General features: G+C 35.8%; 1 protein-coding gene across 1 annotated transcript; it reads left to right on the top strand.

Moving 5' to 3' along the window:
- The first annotated feature begins 884 nt into the window (after positions 1 to 884).
- On the top strand, positions 885 to 15,871 carry AMPKalpha (AMP-activated protein kinase alpha subunit). Its single transcript, XM_019044015.2, has 11 exons — positions 885 to 1,334; positions 2,756 to 2,897; positions 3,787 to 3,880; positions 4,656 to 4,800; positions 7,049 to 7,255; positions 7,971 to 8,076; positions 8,744 to 8,849; positions 9,838 to 10,159; positions 11,087 to 11,157; positions 12,045 to 12,222; positions 12,897 to 15,871. Exons 1-11 carry the CDS (start codon positions 1,232 to 1,234, stop codon positions 12,992 to 12,994), a joined length of 1,572 nt encoding a protein of 523 aa, XP_018899560.1. The 5' UTR covers positions 885 to 1,231; the 3' UTR covers positions 12,995 to 15,871.
- Positions 15,872 to 24,455: the final 8,584 nt, after the last annotated feature.

Below are 24,455 nucleotides of genomic sequence, written 5' to 3'. Positions count from 1 at the left end.
GCGTCCTCTTAAAAAATAAAATACTGACCGAAGTTTTGAAACACGGCGAGATTAACACGTGTTTTTCCGCAATTCTACTGTCGATGAAGAGAATCTGTCGTAAAAATAAGTTAGAGGTGGATATTTTGAAATTTTACAATCGAGAGAGGAGTTTAATTCTTATCATTGATGTGAATGTAATCTCAGGGACAAATCCGGCGTTATCTTGCCTCCGTCAACGGATATATTTTGGACAGAGTCTGATTTCTCCTTAGTTAGCTCCTTGGATTCCTGGGAAGCATCACACTCTCTCAAAAAAGAAGTCCTCCGTTAAATGCGAAAAGTCCCTAAACCAGGAAATTAATAAAGTTCTTTTTAATGATCAACTTGGGTCTTTTATATTATTTCTCTTTTATAAATAAAGTGTCATTCCATTTCTCAACCATCTTTTTCTTTTGAAGCAGATCTTCTGCATTAGGCCCCGATAGTTGCACAAACATAATAGAGTTTTCTATTAAAGTCATGCATGGAGACTTGGAAGTAGGACTGAGTCACTATACAGCTGTGTGTGCTACTATATACAGTGCATTCCAACTTTGAGCCAATCTGAAAAAAAAAAAAAATAAATAAAAACAAATTATAATTTCGAGTAAGGGTAATTTGGCAACTCTGTTCTCTGATCAAAACATTGTGTCCAATTTTCTATTCAGGGAGAAGAATAGAAGTCCTCCTTCTTTCGGACCAAATTTTTTTCTTAAATAAATAACGCGACGCGGGCTTAATGTGACGGCTCTTGTGACCCAGACGCGCACATTCAAATTTTCCCGCCGAGAATTGAATTCGATGAAAAATAATGAAATTCTATTGGTTCCGCAGTTTCGTCAGAGGGTACACTTGACAGCTGAGATTTTTGTAAAACAAGCGAATCGTACTGCGTGATGAGTCGAGTGTCGATTATTTATTTCAGTCGTAATTAATTTTTTCTTGCAATTTCAGTGATCAATTCCTGTTCAGATCTATTTTATTGAACTCTGGTGTCGGTTAGGAAGTTCTTTTCGGTAACGTCGGAAGCTTCCTTCCCCTTCAGTGTTTTTTTCAAGCGACCAAACATCTTCCACATCTAGTATGTGGAATTCTGCCATCAATGATCTTCAGTTTTTATCAGTTTCAAAGATCCACCTCTTCTGTAAATTCTGCAGCCTCCTAACGTAGTATTTAATTATATCTCCTGTCTACATCTCAAGGCACTACGATGTCGGATAAAAATCAAAATTCCGGCCAACAGCCGATTGTAAAGATCGGCCACTACACCCTCGGCGCAACCCTTGGAGTAGGCACCTTCGGAAAAGTCAAAAGTAAGGCTTGGTCTCAATTTCATTAATCATAGAGTACAAACCCTCGCCCTCTTCTTTTTGTCTGCAATGTATCAAGGAAGTAAGCCCCACAACAATCTCAAGGTTAACCTAACCTCAAACATACTTGCTCTTGCTCTAACCTTAACAAATTCACTTCCTTGTTAGCTACAAGTTCTTGTCGGAACCCACTCTTTTAATCATGACGTCGACATGAATTATTTAATATTGATTCCAGGTAGACTCTCAGAGCATTCGGTCCACCTCGAATGTCCACTGGGTGCTTTACAGCTACAAAAGAGCATTTAATTCCATTATGTTGTAGAGGCTTTTTTTACGGAACGGCTTGGAACATTTTTGTTGACTGTTAATATCTTGGAATGAAGTATAATTAGTCATTGCACTTACATTCAAAACCTCAATTTTCGTGTTCGGGTTGCCTTGTCGGTGTCATGTTGATTATTTCATGTAGGACCTCAGTGGTATTTCAAGTATTCCTTTAAATATGAAATAAAAGAATAGTTATCAGCTAAGTCTATGCAAACATCAAACTTTGGAAGTGACTACGCATCGAATCTCCGTTATTCCATAATTTAATGATAATTTACCAATTGAGTTTGTACTTAATCCTGAAGTTGAATGCTGGCACGAAGGTACCTTAACTTGGGCTAATATCCAGTCTGTTAAAAAAGACCTTCGTTTTCTTAAAGAGTATGATTTGTCGTCTTTGATAAGGATCTAAGAAAACACGCTAACTTCAGTTTAGTGATTGTAAAATTAAAATTGTGATTATCCTTGGAACTACTCGTCATTGAACAGGCACAGAGTCAAAATCCTACCAAATTTCAAGGCTTGAGCCCCAAATACAACCACAACACTTGTTATGAGGCTAGAGAATCATTGTCCAAAAAAAAGTTTTAAAGTTAATCGAAATCATCAGGACAAGATTTAGCCTGAAAAGAAGTATTGCACCGTTCACAGCAATTGATTTCTGCACTCTTGTTTTGTAGGTAGCTGAATCCTGTCATCAGCTTTTTCAAGTTTTTTTTTTTTCGATGCCAATGACTTGTGAACTATAGCTATGCTTTTTTTAAATTTTTTTTTTCTCTGGTATTTTTTCTGGTGGTATTTTTTGTGGTATTTCTTTTTTTAATTTTTTTGTATTTTTTTTCCTACTTAGTATTGCAACATTTTGTCCCAATTTTTTACCTAATATTTGCATACGTGTTAATTTGACCACAATTGAATCCTGGGACAAATCACCCTGACAATATTTAGAGCATTATGACAGTTTTATTCTTTGACATTGTTGGACATTTTTGTTCTTTTATTTTGGAACGTTAGCATTTTTAAATCATACTGAAAGGAAATACACTCATGGACTAATAAGAAGGAGTTTTTGTTAATGACTTAAATTTTTTCAGTCGGTGAGCATCAACTTACTAAACACAAAGTGGCCATCAAAATCTTGAATCGGCAGAAGATCAAAAGTCTAGACGTTGTTGGAAAAATTCGTAGAGAGATCCAAAATCTGAAACTTTTCAGACATCCTCACATTATCAAACTGTAAGTACCTAATCCATTCAGATGCAATTTTAGTCCTTCTCATTCATTTGAATGGAAGAATAAAATCTGGGTAAAAAAAGTCAAGAAAAGCCTCTTTATTTATTGATATTCTCTTCTCTTTTATTGGAGACGGCAATTCTATTAAAACAGCACTTAAATATATTAAATTAATAGATGTAAAGAAGATATTTAACAATCATTAGTAATAGAGAAAAAGGGATAGAATAATATAGTTCATAATATTTAAGTGCTGTACTAATGAATCAGCACTTAAATATTTTAAATTGATAGATGTAAAGAAGAAAAATTCCCATTGAAGCGTTTTCTCTCAAAGTTTCATTGATACTTGGCCTTGAATTTTCCCTGAAATGGATTAATATTTGCCAAAACCTAGGGACATTTATCCTTTTGTTCTTTTCAAGAATAATTAAATGAAATATACAGCAATTCTAAAAGAAACAATAACATTGACTTGCATTAATATTGAACAGTGCGTGATATATAATAAGAGATTTAGCAAAAGCACAAATACTTTTTTCCAGCAGTTCTGACCTTTCAGCGTGAAGTTAACTTACCAATCCTTCATTATAGCCTATCGCAAATAACGGCTGATCGTGGAGTCTTTGGTTTAAGGTTCAAAGAACTTAAATGTTGGCTCTTGCTCTTGCTCATAGAAATTTTCCAGTAGATTGATTTCAAAGTCCTCAATTATACGGCAGGACCGGTCTTCGTTTTATCACGAAATTAAGTGTTTAAGTACAAAAAAAATTACTAAATTTTCACTTGTTATAACATAGGATGGAAGAAAAAGTTCTCAGCCTTTTGCTATTCTGGCATGCATGTATTGATTTCTAAAATAAATGTTAATTTAAACTCAATTCATTCTCAGGTATCAGGTCATCAGTACTCCAACAGACATTTTCATGATAATGGAGTATGTTTCTGGTGGAGAGTTATTCGATTACATTGTGAAACATGGCAAGGTAGGTGACATACATTTTTTAAATTAAATATATGATTGAAAAATTAGTGAATGACCAGAAGAAGAAAATTGAATTATGCTTCTTTATAAGGTTTTTAACTTTAGTAAATATTCAAATTATCCCGCTTAGTATAAAAACTTGCTAAGGAAATGGGCTACTAGACAAGGCATCAGTTAAACCACCTTGTAGCAAGTTTCCTCTTCAAAGTTACTGAGGAAAGCGATTCACACAATAGGAAGTTTGGAAATCATCTCTTAAAGAGGATATAGTTGTTTACAAGTAACATTGGTCAAATGGTAGTACTTAATGTAAGTGATGTTTTAACCTTAAAGGCCCAGATACACCTGCGAGTTACAAAGGCTTGTTGAAAGTGAAACAACATTAGGCAAGGAGGATTTTGATAGCACGACATTGAGCGATCGAAATCTTGGTGTTTCACTTTCAACGACCGCTTGTAACTGGCAGGTGTATCTGCCGCTTTAGATTAAGAAGTTTTTTGGAATGTTGGTAATTTATATTCAAAAATTTCACCCTACTTATGAAACTGCTCAAAAATTTTTACAGAAGTTTTTAAAATACTGTAGTATGAACCACTGCCTTATGAAATTTTTATTTTTTTTTAAAAAAAAACTTTTATCGAACATTGTCTTGAACATTATCTTCAGGGAAATGTAGTTTGTCTCTCCTATCAAGTTCTCCCACCTGTAAGCTGTAAATTAATGCTGTGTGCTTAAGTTTGTTGTATTCTAACTCCGCAACATTTTTCTGCTTTTAGTTGAAGGAGTTTGAAGCGCGCCGGTTTTTCCAGCAAATCATCTCTGGTGTTGATTATTGTCACCGGCATATGATCGTTCATCGGGATCTTAAACCAGAAAATTTACTCCTGGATCAAAACCTACATGTCAAAATTGCAGATTTTGGTATGCCTACGAGAATTGTGTCATTTTAGACGAATTTTTGCGAGTGGATTTGGTCGACTCTTTTAATACAGGGTTGCGAAGCAATGGAGAAAAATGCTATGCTGAAGTCAAAAACTATGTTCAGTTGCTCAATGAATTTTGGCCAATATTTGCATCCATCCACTTTCTGACCCACCTCCTAGGGTGGGTCGAGAGTTTTGGATTTGGTTGTCATTGCTACCAGAATGAAAACTAGATGTTGCAGGCGCACCATTGCCCGGAGGGAATTTCGTTTTGTTGTAACAGAGGTTGGCAGTAAGTTAAAAACTTTAACCAAATCCACTCGCGAAAATTCGCCTTTTCTCTGTTGTTGAGCATGTCAATTTCTAAAGCGTATTGATCTTCAATATATTCCAATTCGTAAAGCAATGTATTCATCGGAACTTGTGCAGTTCACCTTTGATTGACTGACCATTTTGATTTTGGATCAAAATTTTCACTTTAAGAAAAAATTAATCTACTGCATTGATGGGTACACAAGCTTGTCGTCCAAAAATTGCTGTTAATCTGCGAATTCTTAATAAAATGAGCTCAACAAGGTTGCATTAGAGAGTTTCAAGAATAAGCTTTTAACTACTCCTTTAATCTGAGGTTCTCTAGCTGTGTTTGTCTGCTAATGCAAGGGTTGGTGACAAAACTTCTGGAACACCCTAACAAAATGTATTATAAAATATATATTAATGTAATTGAACAAGATGTTAGTATAATACTGGGTCCACACTATTCTGGGAGAAAATCAAGGCCAATAATTTCAATTAGAGCACTCTCCCTTCTCAGTCTTGCACTGATGCATGTCCAAATTTTGGACTCTAATTGAAGTTTTTGGAATTCTCTGGCTTTGATTTCATTGCAGAATAGTATGAACCCAACGTGTTCTTCCGCCTTGTTACTTACAATCTGGGCCATATTTTTAGTGGTTTTTTTTTCATTGTCTGATTGAGCCTGTAGATGTAGAAGCAAACGAATCGCAACTAACATTTTTATTGTTTAGACGAATTTAGTTATTCATACATTGTTCATGGTATATTTAATGTTTTGTGAATGTGAAGATTTGAAAATATGAACTATCCATCGCCCCTAAATGAAGCTGTAAGGAAGAAAACACACCAACTTGGAAACTAAAAAATCCCTAAATTTCATTAAAGATGCCCAATTTTCACAAAAGCCATCTAAGACGGCACATCTATCAACTTTAAAGTGTCCCAAAGTAATTTTCCTCTGGCACTAAAAAGCTTTTTCTTAGACCAACTTTTTCACCCACTATACAATTTTTTGTGTCTTCTAAACATTTTCGTTTTTCCGAGGTAGTGTGTTTTCATTCTCACTGATTCAAATCTCTGCCATTACGGTTGGTTATAGATATCTCAAGTTAGTTAGCAGGGTGTCTAGCAACCGGGAATGAGAATGACCCAGGAAAAAACCGGGGAAAAACTGGGAATTGAGGATCTGAACCGAGAAAACATTTGAAAATTTGAACGCCGCGCTGCTTTGCGCCGAAGTGCTCGCCGACTGAAATTATTAGTCGCGGAAGGGAATGATTTATGATATTTGGTCCTTCCCATTTATTTAATTTCATTCTCATTTTTTTTACATTTTCGGTATATTCTGCTCTCCAGCAATATTCAGTCCTGTGTAGAAACTTAGTACAGGAGGGTTCCCAGCCTTTCTTTAAAAAAACCGGTGAAATTCAATGAGATAAAAGTAATAGCTCAATTGAAAAAGTGGAATAATCATAAATTTCAGGGGGTATAGTGGTCTTTTTTAAATTTGAAGCTATTGGTCTTTGCCAGATTGAATTTTTATCACTGGAACCGGCAATCTTTTTTTCCTTTTATTTTTTTGCTGCATACAATAAAATTCATTTGGTCCCCTACTTTTTCAGAAATACCGTATTAATGCTGAAAATGCAACTTTTCTAATGACATGATTAGTATTTTCATAGCCTCATTAGTTTTTACGAAAAATGGGGAATTATGTCCCCTCCATGAGTTCATTAAGTCTTTAATAAATGGCGAAAAAGAGGGAATTAGGAAGTTGAAAAAAACTAGACACTCTGAGCTAGTTCAATTTCTCTCGGTACACTTTTTCGGCTTAAAACTACGAGTACCTGATGTACACATAAAACATGCGAATCAACAAGTAAATAAATCTGTACTTACATCCAAATAAATTTGTTTTAATTATTAAAGTACTCTTAATGTTTTAATAGGTCTCTCTAACATGATGACTGATGGAGAGTTCCTAAGAACAAGTTGCGGTTCTCCAAACTATGCAGCTCCGGAGGTCATATCTGGCAAATTGTACGCAGGACCAGAGGTAGATATCTGGTCTTGCGGTGTGATACTGTATGCTCTTCTCTGTGGATCGCTGCCTTTTGATGACGAGCATGTTCCTACCCTGTTTCGAAAAATTAAAAGTAGGTTTTGCAGTTTTCATTAAAATCCTATCTTTCATGCAACTTTTCTCGTTCTTGATTTTAAAATAACATGAAAATTGGCCCATAAGTTTGCCTACGGTAGAATGCTTCATCTTACGTTTGTTGAGTCCCATTTCATAAAAAGTTGTGTAATGTCTCTTTGGCCTCAGATGACAGGTTGTATGTAGTATCAAAAAATCAACCTTTTTGTAACGTTTTTAAAATATTTCAACATAGTTTTTTCAATGGATCTCTGTACAAGGTATGAATTGAAGCACTACGCAGCATGTTATTTCTTCAAATTTTCAAGAGGAAAACAAATCTCAATGAAAAGTCTGGAAATTAACTTCTAAACAAGACTTAAGTGTTATCAAGTAACATTGGTCAAATGGCAAAAATACAAATAGCATCATTTTTCTGCTCTAACTTCCGTTTAAATCTTAAATCTTAACTGTTTAATCTTTGTTAAAAATCCTTGTTTGTTATCTTGTTCAGGAGTTAATTTCGGAACATCCCGTCGTATGAATAGTCTTCTACGTAACATTTTAAAGAGAGAATATTTCATAGTTTTTCCTACTTCAGACCTTGTAAAGTGGCCCATGGAACCAAAAACATTTCTTCGAACCCTTTCAGTCTTGAATGTAAAGATTTTTCTCATTCCGTATTTCCCAAGATACTTTAAAATAACCTCATTATTTTCAATTTTATTTTTCAGCTGGTATTTTCCCTATCCCGGATTATTTGAACAAAAGCGTAGTCAGTTTGTTGTGCCACATGCTTCAAGTAGACCCTATGAAGCGAGCTACGATAGAAGATATCAAGTAAGTTCAAACCTTGGTATGGCTAGTAAAATTTATTGAGAAGAGAAAGACACTCTCCCCTCTCATACACTATGTACAATAGTGGGAAGAGTTAAATGATATATTGTTAATCGCTTGTATAAATAGTTCTATTAAAATTATGAATCCTTTTTTGATGATTCAAGCTTGTAGATTAGCAATAATTAATGTGAGCTGTCTAACCGCCAAATTTCTAAATTCAGTATTAACAGAATTATCACCCATCGAAAAACGCAGCCTAAGACATCATCTATCGCGTTAGTGTGTGTCATGACCTTAGATTCATCAATTGATGATTCAAAGATTTGTATTGCTTTCTAAGTTTATAACACACATGAAACCAAGGGGAGATAACTAATTTGTACAACCGCCGAGGATGACATCATCCGTCATGTTTTTATGGGTAATATCTCCATTAAAACTCAACATAGAAATTTCCTGTCTGAACAGATATTATTTTTTGCTAATCTGTGTGCTGAAACTAATCATCCATTCACAATTTTTTGACTACTGTAATTGACCCATTGATTTGAATAGCCGTTTGTCCATTGATGTTTCAATTTTTGTTTCTGCTTTTCACTTTTTTCTTTATTTTTTTGTTGGAATACTGTTACTTGAGCATAATACTTTTGTTCCCTATTGTTTAAAGGAAGCACGACTGGTTCCAACGAGACTTGCCTGCATATTTGTTTCCATCGCCAGTCGAAAGAGACTCATCTGTCATTGACACTGATGCTGTCACTGAAGTTTGCGAGGTGAGGCCTTTTTGCTGAGTTCGTTGTTAGAGTGTCTCAAAGAAAGAGTCTAAAAATTCTGTTCCTGTAGATTATTTTCACTCCTTTTGACCGAATTTAATTATCATACAAACCTAAAGGGTATATTGATACTTAAAGTGCGACACGACGTATCTTCATTGCGGTGTTTGAAAACCTCGGCTCCTAGTTTATTTTTTCGAAGAAGAACAAAAAATTTTTATAGTCCGAAATTTAAACAGAATACTCTATTTTCAGGGAAGAAAAATCAAGGAAGTTTTTTAAGGAAAAATAAAGTATGATTGGAAGTCTACAATGACGCAGATGAGAATACGTTGTCTCGCACTTCAGCCATTAATGTGCGAATTCTAGGATCTGTGTAAAAAAAATTTTTCTGCTAAAAATTCATCCAGATCTCCTCATTTTATTCGCCATTCGTGATTTTTCTTGCAACTTCTGTCTAAAATCTGTGTAGACCGTTTGAAAGCAAAGTTATTGAATTGTACTCACAAAACTTCAAGGCGGAATTTTGCTGTTTACTTGGAAAAAAAGAAAACTTTAAACAAAATCAGGCAGCATGTAATGTAGGTGTGCTGATCTGATCAATACCCTTCAACTGCTCTCGTCCCAAAAAACTTCAAAGAACAATTTTTATTTTCCTGGGGAGGTACAAAAATAATTATCACTGATATTTAATGTGTCAGTCATGTAATGATGGATTCGTATTATTCGGCGGTTTTTGCTATTGATCAGCAGATTAATCATAAATATTTGTCTTCGACCAATCACAACTATCATTCTTGTGATTTTATGTATTGATAGATGAGAGATTCAAAAGTAAATCTGTTACTAAATGCAGGAAACTGAACTGAAGAGAAAAAAAAAGAAAAAAAAATCAAAATTTTGCTCCCTCTCTCCACTAAATTTTTTTTTTGTGTTTTGGTCCATATTCTCTATACTCCCAAGCTGATCATCTCCGTCTTTTTTCCAGAAATTTGGCGTTCAAGAATCTGAAGTACATAATGCTCTGCTGAGTGGAGACCCACACGATCAACTTGGAATTGCGTACCATTTGATTATAGACAACAAGCGAATCGCCGATGAAGCAGCTAAAGCTGAAATTAAAGACTTCTATGTAGCAAGTAGTCCTCCACCCGTCTCGTTCAGCCCTTGTGAACTTTCCTCCTTCCGGCCACATCCTGAAAGAATCGCACCGCTCCGTGAAAGAGCTTACAGTGCGTCTGGGCGGGACGGTGTCACCGATCGAGCAGGCAAGGCGGGAACTCCCGTTAAACGGGCCAAATGGCATTTAGGTGAGCTTACTTTTTTCAATGGGTACACGGAAAAAAAAAATTGCTGATTCAACATTTCAATTGCTAAAAACAGTGAGTGCAATGTTTCAACGCAGATTTTACAACAAAAAAATGCTACTTTAACCACCCCCGTGGCTAAATTAGTTTACAATGTGGTTAAAGTAGCATTTTTTTGTTGTAAAATCTGCGTTGAAACATTGCACTCACTGTCTTTAGCAATGGAATTGTTGAATCAGCAATTATAATTAAATTCCATGGGCCATGCTTGTTTCTGTGAGATCTGTGTAGAGTTGCCACAGAATTTGGAAAATGAAATTCCCTCATGTTTCCCTGATTTCCATGACAAATTTTGGTAAAATTCCTTGACAATTGAGGATACGCCAGTCGGTCAAACAGACATAATTTAAAATAATTATCACACAGAATTTGTTGTTCAAAACAGCAAACCCACTCTAGAAAGCAAATGAAGGTGACTTAACAATTATTCCCTGACACTTAAGCCTTTTTTCCTGACATTTCTAGGTCTTCCTTGACTGTTTAAAATTCCCTGACGCCTCCTGGTTTCTCTGTAATTCTCTGACTTTCGCTACCCTGTCTTTGTCACATCAAATACTCAAGCATTGAGACAGGATGAGAATCTTTCATTCTGATTTCTACCTTCATTGTTAGAATTTGTTCTTCCGAGATAGGGGCTGAAAAGATAAGGTGAACTTAAGATGCATTTTGCAAGAAAAATGATAGGAATCTTCTTAGAATTCGTACGATCAGAAATAAATAAATGATCAGCTTCTGCTTCATATTTCTCTAAGCAATTCTCTTCTTCAAAAATTATCTCCCTGTTTGTATTTCAGTTTTTCCCTTACAGATATCTGAGAAAATCCCAACTCTTCCTTAATCAGTAGGTGTAATATCTTTTCTTTGTTACAGGGATTCGATCTCAAAGCAAACCCAACGATATCATGAATGAAGTTTACCGTGCAATGAAAGCGCTCGATTTTGTGAGTTTGGAGTCCTTTACTTTTTCTTTCTATTTGAAAACCTGAACTTCTAGCTAGTTTTATAGACTCAGTGTCAGTATGGAAAAATTAGGATTTAAAGACAGAATGTAGTAAAATACTTGAACTCGTTGAAAGAAATGTGTGTGCCACTAGTTCCTGTTCAGATAGATGATTTTATGGATGCGTCAGAAATAGTAATTAATTGCAGAACGCAGTTCAAATGGCACCAATTATTCAATCTTTAGTTTTTCTGCGAAGGTTCTGCTCTCAGTGAGCCATCTCATTTTGACAGTGAAACTCCCGCATGAGGTATCTTAGTGTAGTGCAGACCTCCTGTCATACTTTATTTTTTGAATAGAGAAGTACTCAACATCCATCTTTAAAAATTTGTATGATTTTTTTTCTTGATGCAAAGAGAATTCTAAAAAAACCTCAAGAAATGATGTTCCTTTGTGCTCTTTTGAAAAAACTAAGTAGGAGAGGAGATTTAAAATACCACAAACAGGATACATGGCTTGGATGTTTTACCGTTGATAAATATCTGCAAGTGCTATGCTTATGTAACTCTTGAACAACATTTCTACAAAAAAAAAAAAAAAAAAAAAAAAAAAAAAAAAAAATGAAATCGATGAATCCAGTTGGTTTAGATCCATGACATAGAAAAAGGCATCACAATTTAAGGTGTTTTGGAAGCTTCAAAAAACTTCCACTCTGCCAGAAACAGCAGGTTGAAAGTTTCTCTTGGCATTTTGCTATGAGTAGAAAATTAGATAGCTTTAGAATTTTAAAAAATGAGAAGTCTTCTGGGCACAATATCAAAACTAAAGTTAAGAGAAATATAGTCACCCTAATCTCACTGAATTTTTGTTAATTTTATTTGATTTTAGGAATGGAAAGTGATAAATCCATACCATGTGCGAGTTCGCCACAAGAACAAGATCTATAACAAGTACACCAAAATGTCGCTGCAATTGTACCAAGTAGATTTTAAGAACTACCTCCTGGACTTCAAAAGTCTAAGCAGTGATGAACTGGAATTTAATTACTTTAACACAAATAGTCCTGGTTAGTTGTTTATTTTTCACCCTTATTACATATCACAAATTCCTTGACAGGTATTCATTTTTAAGCTCGATCTGTTAATAAGCCTGAAGAAGTTGAGTGTTGACTGGAAAGAAGCCAAAACCTTTGGAATTGGATTAGCCTCTCAGAATTTAGTTGAAGCCTTTGCGGCTCCATTGCTGTGGACAGAAATGAAATGAGTCTGTAATAGCAAATAGGTTGTAGATACTTCAAAATTTATTCAATTTTATAATCATATCAATTAATGTCAACAAAATGGTAAATACAAGCGTATGTACAGGAAACATGATGGACCACTAGACAAGGTACGATGGAAAGCACTCTCATTGATGTTTTCTACTTAAATTTTCTACTTAAAAAATTTCTACTTAAAAAAATAAACAGTTTGCAACAGAAATTGCTGATACCAACTCCTGATCGTTATTAAATGTTTTTTGATGTTTGAATTCAAATCTCTTGCTCATAAAAAAAAACAAAAAAAACTACCAATTCTGCTATGAATTTTTTTCACCATTGTGTTAAATTAAATCGACTAAATGAATTGCATTTGTTGTGAATTCTAGGAAAAATCGCACGATTTTAGCAGCATTGCAAGCTGAAGAAGTCCTCGATTACTTTAAATAAGTTGTCTCATTGATTCTTTGTTTGTTTTGCAGAAATAGAGAAGCTGTCCTGCATCCCTCAAGCAACTGGTCATCATACAATGGAATTTTTTGAGATGTGTGCCGCTCTGATAACTCAGCTAGCTCGTTGATTTCAGGATCTTTGTTTAAGCTTTGTTATTTTCCTGTCACCGGGTAATATTCAACTCATGCTTTGGATAATATTGATAATACAGGGTGATTCAAAAGGCCTGTGCCAATCCTGTAACCCTTGAGGTTCTTGCCCATTTTCAAGATGGCTCCTTTAAAATTGTGAGGGTTCTCAAAAGTCGTTTTTGTTGGCCTAGGAGCACTTACAAAATTTTAAGCCTCTATCTTAATTTGTTCAAAAGTTACAGGGATGATTTCTGGTGCTGGTGGTGCAGGATTTTCCATCATCCTGTATATCTAATTTATCTTTTCAACAATATGAATCTATTTCTTAAGGTTCTAATTTTGAATTGAAAAGAACAGAAACAGCCATTTATCATGTAAGCGAAATTTACTTAAAAAAAAAACAAAAAAAAAAAAAAACAAAAAAAACAAAAACAAAAAAAACAAAACAAAACAAAAACAAAACGGTGACAGAAAATATTTTAAGAGATATAGAAAAATCTATGCTGTAGAAGTCATGATGACTAATTTAAAATGAGTTCGCAAAAAATTCAAAAATTCTCAAGATATTTCATGGCTCTACCATTGTTTTATTTCATTATTTTTATTTATTCATTCATTTTTTCATGATTTTTATTTTTTCCCATTCATTCTTATTTCTATGTTTTATTTTAGTACTTCATAGCATTAGTCTCGCATCATTTCGATATTTTTTAAAATCATATTGAATCAAGATATTGACTCTTTTAAGTGTGATTATTCACCAGTTTTAAGGCCTTTGTATAATGTTAATGCTGCACAATAAGTGTTCTCAGACAGTCAAAAATTCGCAACTGCGAAAGGATTGTAAAACTAGAAATAGACAAAAGTTACTTGATCGTACGATCGGCCAAGGTGACATCATGACCTTGCATTGCGTAAAGTCTTCTCACTGTAGAAAAAACTATAAATACTTTAGGATGTCAATTGTAGAATACAAAAGTATTCTTCGTCTTAATTTTTTTTTAAAACAATTATAGTGTATTTTTTTTGTAACTTTTCAACAAGGCAAGGAAAATTTGTCATATTTCATGCAGTGATTATGGTTAGTTTTCGTTTGGTGAATGAAGAATGATAAGCATTTTACCACATTCTTAGACCATGAAGCAAAGTTATCTAGTTACATGAATGAAATATATCAACTCTGTGATGATGAGCTAAAGCCTTTCATTTTAAATGCAAGCGTACCGAGCATTAGTGTGGCAACTTTATCTTTTTTTAAACTGAGAATTAAAAAACTGACATCTGCATTAAGTTGTCACCACAATTTAATTCTTAAGCATTAACCATTTCAAGAGATTCAATGAATTTACTTGAAAATCAGTAAATCAATATGATAAATTAGCTTCTTATGCATTTTATTTGTAGTTCTAATTTTTGTTTGCTTTTTACTGTGATTTTCAGTCTGGGTTTCGTATAATTCATAGGAGGTGTTTCCAGATCTTAATTGAAAGGAGATGACTGTTCTTAGCTTTTTTACTTTAAATTTTTGAGTAGGCAGTCGCGAATCCTTGCTTTTGATCCAAAAGCATTTTCAGATTTTTTTCCCTCCGTGTGAGTGCCGTTAAATTTTCTGTGCTAGCTATGAGACGAAAATGTTTCCCAGAGCAACATCGAAACGCCTTGCTTTCAAATGAACACATTTACCACTGATTTGTCTGTATTTTATTTTATTTTTACTTTCACTGATCCTATGAATCTTAAACTACACTTAATGGTTGATTTTGATTAGTCATTTGATAATTACGGCTCTCAAATGTTTTAGAGTCTTAGAAACTTTTCTCACTGATTTTTCCACATTGAATGAAATGCTTGTTTTTACTGTCCAAGATATTGTGGCTTCACATGTTTTTAAAGTGGATAGTTGAGGATTTAGGTTGCATGAAGTTTTACTGGAATCGGTTACCAAAAGTTCTGTCGTATTTGCTAGTTTCTTATGAGAATCATGACCGAGACAATATTCCTGCATATTGATATTAGATTTTGCAACATCTTATTAGTTTACCATCTATAATACAAGTTTAACTTTTGCAGAATCTTTAAGTACCTACTTTTATTTTTTTTTTTGGTTAGTGTTTTTGTTAGTCTTTCGATTTTTAACAATTTTTGTTTCATACCTTAGTTTTTGGTCTTTTGTTTAATTTTTCTCTGGCACAAAGAATTATCCTCATGATCGTAATTCCAGCCTCTGATTCTTTCTTTGAAGTCAGGCAGCTGAAAAATGTAAGTCTCAATTCTCATTTCACGAAGTGCTTAATAAACCAAAGGTTTATTCTGAAGTTTATAAGAAAAAGTTACTGTAGTAACTTCAGAATTGAAATTCTTCCAAGAAAGGTGACTTTATGATTCACATACAAGGTGAAAAATAATATTAATTACTGGGAGGAAGAGGCCTCTAAAAGAAGGATACCTAGAAGTACTTTGTAAATTCTCCAGTTTAAAAATGTTATTTATTTGTTTCTTTTTTGGGCATTAAGTGTTAAGTTAAGGATACATTTTGGTTTGTGTATCCTTCTTTGGTTTGTTTTACACGTCCAGTGCCCTATAGATTTACAGAACCAAAGTTAAAATTGATTTTACAAACCAGTGAGTTGATCATGGTATAATTAGTAATAGATTCAATTCAGATATATTTTTACAAGGTAATCCTAGTTGTATGATGTTGTTTATGAAGAGTTATTGTTTGAAATTTATGGTTTGATTTATCTGAAAAAATCTTGATTTTATTTTTATTGTTGTTGCTCGTTTTGTATAATCTCTAGGTTATAGAATAATTGTTCTGTCTGTACCCTCATTTGTATTTTATTATGAATAGATGAAGCCATCGTCTTTTTCAATGCCTTTTTTCAGTGTCTTTAATTCATAACTTAGCCCTCCCAGTCGACAATGAAATTGCTCGACTCACTCGCCAAGATGCATAAATGAAACTATGAACAAAGAATTTGTAAGATAACTCTAACATAGATTTTACTCACAGCACTTCTCTGCTGAAGAAGGAGAATACAGCTTGAAAGCTTAGTTCAATTTTTTTATTTTGACTGGGACCTCTCTGATGGTCTTTCGTGTTGTTGGTTTGTATTTAAGAGGGCTTTCCTTTACTCTTATAATCTTGCAGTATATATTATAGTCATTTGACAACAATGCAGGGACACTGGGAAGTACACAGCGTGTATAAAGTAAATGGTAGTGAACCTTCTGCCGAACTTGAAAAAATGGAAATAATCAAGGCACACCCAAAACTGTACTGTAGGTGAAGAAGTTAGTCCAAGAAAAAGATTTTTAGTGCTGAAAAATAAATACTTAAGGACACTTTGAAGGTCCAAGTTGAAACAGATGCGTTAACTTCAATGACCTTAATGAGAATTGACTGTCTTTGATAAAAATTGAGCATTTTCGAGTTACCAAGTTGATGTGTTTTCGTTCTCACTGAATCACATATCGATGGTAAAACTTCCCTACTACATATCTCGGAAAATCCGATTTTTCAGGAGAGCAAAAACACTGTCTCTGTTCCTTATTTTTGATGATCAAAAGGTAATAATTCTCGGAGATAGATACGATAAGATGCTTTTTACCAAGCCTTGAGCATTTTTGAAAATAGCCCCACCAGTGAGCTGATTATTGAAACTATGTCAGCACGACAAGACAAGACATAGCACTATCTTAACCATACAGCTTATCGCATTTCTATGTCTTATCGGGCTGCTATAAACTTTCAATAATCGGCCCAGAGTTAGGAAATACGGAGGAAAAACCGAGTGATATGTTTTGAGAATTAGGAACCAACACCATTACTTCTAGCTCGAGATATGTGAATTTCGAATTGAGGTTTTGAGCCCGTTATTTGAAGATTTTGATCGATTTAAGGCATAGCGAAGAGTCATATTGAACAGTGTGATTAAATTAATACACTGGAAGATTTTGGTGCTCCGAAAGCTGGACCAGTCATCGTGTTTTTATTAATAACAATACCTTCCAACGCCATGACAGACTAGGTAACCCATTCTGTAAAAAGTATAGGTAGCTGGTTAGGTACCTCATTAAATGATTGTCCCAATACTACTAATAAAAAAGGTAAATTTCGTTTGCCGAAGGACGAGTCGCCTTCCAAAACAAGCGTATGCAACATCGATGACACGTCTTGTCCGCATTCTCGCATCATTCGTTACTTGCGGACATCTGACACACACCTGCATGTCACTCCATCATGCGGATGACCTTAGGCTGCCTTACTCACCCCGACTGTTAATTTAGTAGAGCATAAGTACACTTTTCATTCAGTAGAGCTCAACTGTTTACTTTGTGTGTGCTTTGCATTCATAAATGACTTTCGTTAAAAAAAGTTTCTTAGCGTAAAAATGCATACCTTCCCTACCAAGCGTCAGTGAGCGTGATTGACATGGTTTGTGGGGGCGGGAATAGGGGGGGGGGGGGATTACGTCATATTTTGTTATAGTTTTGCTCGTGACGTGTTAGGATGAAAATGTATTGTGTCTTGGAAGAATGAGGGGTTTTTTAAAAGAAATTGTTTATTTATTTTTGTTTATTTGGTCCAAAGGAGGAAAATGGACCACTAGACAAGGTACGAATTTAAGCGATCTGATACATGTTTCTTAACCAGAATTTCACGTAGAAAACGATTCATACAACGAAAATTACTGAAACCAACTCCTAACGAAGATATTAACGTTTTTTTTCACATTGGTTACGAGGAATTTGAACTGCCCGCTCACAAGAAACTCAAAGCTCTACGTGAGTCAAATCGCCCACTACAACGGTTTCAGCTAGCTTCTCAATCGAGCAATGTTCATTTCCCACCATGTGTTGTTCAAACTATTAGCAATTTGCTATAACTGAGCCAAAGCGTCAAGATTGAGGTTGCCAGATTTTTATATCGCAGAGACTGTCGTGATAACGTTTAGCGTGCGATGTGAATCACGTAGAGCATTGAGTTTTCATGAGCGGGTGGTTCGAGTTCACGCATCAAGAATCATTAAATATCTTTGTAAGGAGTTGATTTCGGTAATTTTCGTTGTGTGCGTCGTGTTTTACGTAAAATTTTAGTGAAGAAACATGTATCAGAATGCTGAAATTCGTACCTTATCTAGTGGTCCATTGAGATTTTTGGTAAAAATGGGGGAAGGCCAATTCCACGAGGGAATATTCACTGAAAGTCTCTCCACATCTTCGGTGCAAAAGGATTTAATTATCTTTCAAGAAAATCCCATCTTGTTATCCCTGAACCAGATGAACCTTTTGATTTGCCTCAGCTGAGGGCTCTCTCAGATTTTTCCCGTCTCCGATAACTACGCAGCAACGCTCAGTGGGTCGAGTCAACGGGGGAGGGTCGGACAAAATTTGGAAACTGTGAAAGCTTAAAACTCCGTTTTTACAAAACTTTGAGGTTTTAAAAGTGGTTTCATTGGGTTTCTCGTGAAATCTTCCTCTAGAAGCACCCTTCAAAATGTAAAATATGACGAAATAAACAACAGCATTCGGAGTTTTGGTCAAAAGTTTCGTGTCCAAACTCTCTGATTGACTCGATCCACTGTGCGGCGCAGCGCAGGCGGGCCGCGTTGTTGCTTCGAGCTACCATTTCGCCACGGAGGTGTTGCGCAGTAGGTATCATATGAGATTGAAGGCACCCCAGGCTTGATGACATCTTTCAAAAAGCACGATGTTCCCGTGCAAATTAAATCGGGTGACGACGACAAAAAGGAAGCGGCAGTCGAAAAACTTACCAAGTCCTAGTATCCGTATTCACTAACGATTAACATGATTTTTGAACTTCATTAAAGGAAAAAGTGGCTTGATTCAAACAGAAATATGCTCAAATTTACCGCCGAGAATGAATCAATGAAAAGAATAATGCTTGTATAAAGAAGAAAAAATGCTTGTATAAGGAGAAAAGTCATTTACATGAAGCAGAAACCCGCTTTCATTTAGCGATTTTATTCTTGATTTAAAATAAAATCTTCTTGACGGCATACTCAATAATGTTTCTGCCCGAATCAAGTCACTATTTTCTCTAATGAAATAAAAAAAAAAAAAGTATGTAAACGTTATGAAATACGGATGTAACTACTTATTGAGTTTTTGGACCACCGCTCTCTTTCGTGCCGTAGTATCTTGATTTATTTTGTTAAAGGATGCCTGACATTCTCTATACGTTGAAGCGCCTTCAATTTCGTATGATACTGTGCAACACTCCTGTCGCGAAATAGTTGCTTGAAGCGCCGTGGCACTCCGCGGCGTGGCGGGCAACCAGAGTGACCCGCGCATAGGCGCCTACAAACCTAACGGGGATACTTCACGCTTTGCGCAATTTGTGAAGTATCCCTGTTAGGTTTGTAGGCGCCAGCGCGCGTTCCTTACTGGTGAATGATACACTAAGAGGGAATTTTCTGATCAGAAAACTTAGTGTAACCATGGCCAGAATGGGTCTGTTGCATGTAAAAGATACAGCCAACTGAATTCATTTGTACCTGAAGGATAAATTCGCTTGAAAATGACGTTGAACACATAAAAAAAAGTCCGAAATCCTCTTCTGGCGCGCAATCTGCGTAGTTTGTAACCCGTAGTTGTTGTGAAGAACAAATGAGGGGCTTAAAGAACAGGGCGCAAAAGCCAGTTTTTGAAAAAATTGAGTTATTCATGATTTCAGTGGAAACTAGTATTAAATTACATCCTGTGAAAAATTGACTGCTAAAATCCAATTTTCATGCATTTAAAATAGCGAGCTTGAACTTTCTCTCCACTGATAGGATCCATTTAATTTAAAATCCATAGGCGTGCCTAGGTCATTTTTCTAGGGAGGGCCTGCCCCCTAGGGTGGAGCGTTTTTGGGCTTTTTTTTTATTTTGAAAATGGACATAGCAGAGTAGTTGTGAAATGGTCTAAAAGTAACGCCTGAATTTTCCTGAATTTTTTCGTCAACGTTTAGGCCTCCCGGATTGACGTTGACGTCAAAATTAGCGGAAAATCCGGGTTTTTTGACGATAACTTGGCAACAATGGCAAATACGACAAAAATGCATAGAATCAGAGTTGTTGGAAATTAAATTTCCGACAAATCACTTTCTTATCATTTTTTCTGTAAGTGCAACCGTTTTAGTGTAAAATTCGAAAACCCGTATTTTTCCGGATATTCGGCACAAATTCTCGTTCAGTCCGGGAGAAATACGGTAGAAATACGGGAGAAATACGGGAGAAAGAGGGCTAACTCGGAACAAATTGCGTGATGGACTTTTCTTACAAGAATACCATCATCGGATTGGCCTGAATAACACAAAACATACAAAATGTTTTCCACGGCTCCACCGCGGAACACCCCTTAAAATTCCTAAAATTCAAAAAGGCGGCCGTGTTTAGATTATCAAGCATCAAGGTAATTTAAAATGTGCATCTCGTGTGGTATGAGGTGTCGTTTCCTATGTCTTTTTAGTCGTAAATTTCAAATATAGTGTTAAAAAAAGCCCCTGGTCAAACGGGGTGCATCAAATCCAGGATGGCGGCCAACTTTGAACGGCGGGAGGGTATGTTTGTCCCATATGCCCTCACATTCCCCCCTCATAGTTCGTCCTGGTACCACTTCTTCGCGTGATAAGTCAAGTGAGGTATTAGTTCCTTAAAGAATATCGACGGCGAAATTCCCAAACCAGGTATCTCGTTTGCAATGTTTGAAAATTCCAAGAATTCTGCAGCATCGCAAACCGATACATGCTTTGGTTGTTTCATCGTAATTTTCGTCGTAGATTTCCAGTATGACGTGATGAATACCACCTGGTCAATCGGGCTGCACAAAACTCAAAAAAGACTGATAAGTTTGAAGGGTGGGAGGACTTAAGCAAGTTAAATAATGACGCAATGAGTGAAGTGAAGTATTATTCCCTATGTAATTTTGGTAAAATGTGAAGTAAAAAATTAAGTGGAAAATGAATGGTCAAACAGGGTGTCTCAAATCCACGACGACTGCCTGTAAAAGGCAGTAGTGTTAACCAGAGGTGTAGGTATAATGCTGGAAGGCAATATCTGAACGGTGTTTGCGTGCAACATAGTTCCTTTTAGCATTACGTCTTATTTTAAAATATGTCTTATTATACATCTTCGAAGATAAGGTACCGATTTCCGTGTAAGTAATATCCGCGTTTAAAATCCTTTTATTCCCCCCGAGAACCAAGACTCTTTTTATTCGAAATGTGAATAAAGCAAATTAGGTCACGTGAGAATCATGACGAAATAAAAGAAAAAATCAATTTTATCTAAAATCTAAAGTTGACGACATCACTCCTCAAAAAATATACTGAGGAACATCATCCGGTGGTATGAATCATCAATGTTTTCATTTTTCATTCGTTTTCTTTTAGTAATAGGTAACTCAATTGCATGTAAATATCGCTTATTCAGCAGTCTCTCTTTGAATTGTACATTTATTTTGTAGTGCCATTTTATTGATTCTTCATATGGAGATAGTCACCATCCTCGATTTCAGCTCTTACTGAGGAGTAATATTAATTGTGAACATTTAAGAAAACTGTTAGATTTATTTAAAAGATTTTTTACTATCACACTTTGAAATTTTCTGTTCTGTCCTTCACATTTAGAAGTCATCCACTTATCCCATAATCGGGAGACCCCGCACGATTTTGGGGCATTTTCTGTTGTAAATTTAAAATTTACGAACAAAATTATCTAAATTCACCGCAAAATTGTGTCATCTTAAACCCTAGTAACCTGCGGATTCGGCCTGGATTGCCAGTTTTACGCCTCCTGACCAGATGTCATTCATCGGATCATAGATGAGGCTTTATAAAAGACAATTTAATTTTGAACCTCTAATTAAAATGCTAAACCAATATTATCCAGAGATTGTTACCTTACTTTCAATTTAAAATGTAATACACTAATCAAACTTTATAAGGTACCCTCCCGCCGTTCAAAGTTGGCCGCCATCCTGGATTTGATGCACCCCGTTTGACCAGGGGCTTTTTTTAACACTATATTTGAAATTTACGACTAAAAAGACATAGGAAACGACACCTCATACCACACGAGATGCACATTTTAAATTACCTTGATGCTTGATAATCTAAACACGGCCGCCTTTTTGAATTTTAGGAATTTTAAGGGGTGTTCCGCGGTGGAGCCGTGGAAAACATTTTGTATGTTTTGTGTTATTCAGGCCAATCCGATGATGGTATTCTTGTAGGAAAAGTCCATCACGCAATTTGTTCCGAGTTAGCCCTCTTTCTCCCGTATTTCTACCGTATTTCTCCCGGACTGAACGAGAATTTGTGCCGAATATCCGGAAAAATACGGGTTTTCGAATTTTACACTAAAACGGTTGCACTTACAGAAAAAATGATAAGAAAGTGATTTGTCGGAAATTTAATTTCCAACAACTCTGATTCTATGCATTTTTGTCGTATTTGCCATTGTTGCCAAGTTATCGTCAAAAAACCCGGATTTTCCGCTAATTTTGACGTCAACGTCAATCCGGGAGGCCTAAACGTTGACGAAAAAATTCAGGAAAATTCAGGCGTTACTTTTAGACCATTTCACAACTACTCTGCTATGTCCATTTTCAAAATAAAAAAAAAGCCCAAAAACGCTCCACCCTACTGCCCCCCTTACTACCGTGGGTGTGGGGGATATGGAATATTCCTCAGTACAGAGAGGGGTGTAGGGGGCCTCACCCATGGATGTCGGATGCGATACTATTTCCAATTCGGGGGGGGGGGGGGAGGGGCATTCGTACACCCATGTTGAAATCGTTCTGGGTTAGGTTTGATGTAGTCGTATTTGAGCGGTTTTTGTGACAGTTCACAATAACTCGGCCCTACTGCCTCGATTTGGACCGCGTTAAACAGAAAGGAACCACACACATGGCCACATGGCCAAAACTTGGGCGATTTACTTTTTTACATGAAAACGGTTGTGCGGATTTTTGGGCAAATCTTAGTGAATTTTTTGCATAGTACAAAGTAATTTCTTTAAAATTGCCAAAGGAATCCGCACATACCTACGTTCTCTTATAAAAAAATTAAATTGCCCAGTTAAATTTGGCAAAAGCTGGTGTGGCTTGGTAGTTTTCTGCTGAGCTCGGTCCATTTACAGTTTTTGTGGGGCACTGAGGTACTTTTCCTCATGAACGCAGACGGAACACGATCACAGTCATCATGTACTGCTATCAGTTTGGGATACACACAGGAAAGCTTGGAGACTTAACCGCAACCGTAGAAAAGTAAACCATTTCATGGCATGAGAATTACTCCCTATTGTGGTCCAGTCAAGTCGGCCATAATACCAATGCTGATACAGGTAATACTGATCTGTCAATATTGACATAATATCGATATCATCATGTTACTTTGGAAAAGGACTAAATGTAGCAGATGTCGGATAAGAATACCTGGAAATATTGAAACGAATATTATTTTCCAAGAGATATTTCTAGCAAAACTCTTAGCAATTTTGATCGAATAGAGCTTACAAGTAATCGCAACGCAGAAAAAATAAACATACAGACTGAAAAAAGCGCTGGTACCTACTGCTTATTGCCAGTCTTCATTTTCATTTTTGAAACGCTGTCTCCTGGAAATGTGAGTTAATAAATTATTGAAAAAATAAATTAATCAAAGTAAATAGACCTTCTCTCTTCATCGTTGTACGGTAATTAATTTTGGGGGTTGCTCCACCAAGAGGAGGAGCGCCACGGCGCCTCTGTGTCCCCATGTTTCTCCTATTAAAGGGGTCAGAAAAGGGTGCATTTTTCGTGAAAATTGTGAACCAAGGAAAAATTCAAACGAGAAAAAACACAACGGAAAAATCCAAAAGTACATTTAAAACAAATTTATTGACAAAAATACATTGTGCACAATTGTACATCGAAGGCAACAAGACCGGACCAGCGAATCTTTTTTCTTTTTTTAATTTAGCATTTAATGTCCTTCTAAAAGCAATTCCAATATATCACATTATGAGAATATACACAGGTTTTTGTTACAGAAAAGGGCCCCCAGGACAGGGGTGCTTAGTATATTGTGATATACACTATAGCTACATACTTTCTTATTATGCATACATACAGCAAATCATGTTGGGTGTGATCTATACAGAACCTTCTCTGATTCTCTTCAATCTCTCGTGTCATCTGAGACTCGTCAGGGAGCCAAAAAGTTATACAGGGTTATTAAAAAATCACGCACCACTGGCCATAACTTTAGCTCTGATTATGATATCGATTTGCGGTTTGAGACGTTTTCCCTCATATTGAGGGGGAAAATTTTTTAGGTACTTCCCAGTTTTTGATCCCCTCAGGGGGAGGGGGCAACTCAAAAATTTCAAATGGCCACCCCCTTCATGGGCAGTGGTGCGTGACTTTTGAATAACCCTGTAGATTTTTCGGCGTGACTTCGACGTA

Source organism: Bemisia tabaci, chromosome 9 (genome assembly GCF_918797505.1).
Source record: "Bemisia tabaci chromosome 9, PGI_BMITA_v3".
In the NCBI taxonomy this organism is placed as follows: domain Eukaryota; kingdom Metazoa; phylum Arthropoda; class Insecta; order Hemiptera; family Aleyrodidae; genus Bemisia; species Bemisia tabaci.
The sequence above is the reverse complement of the archived record's forward strand: the minus strand, read 5'-3'. Positions and strand labels throughout refer to the sequence as shown.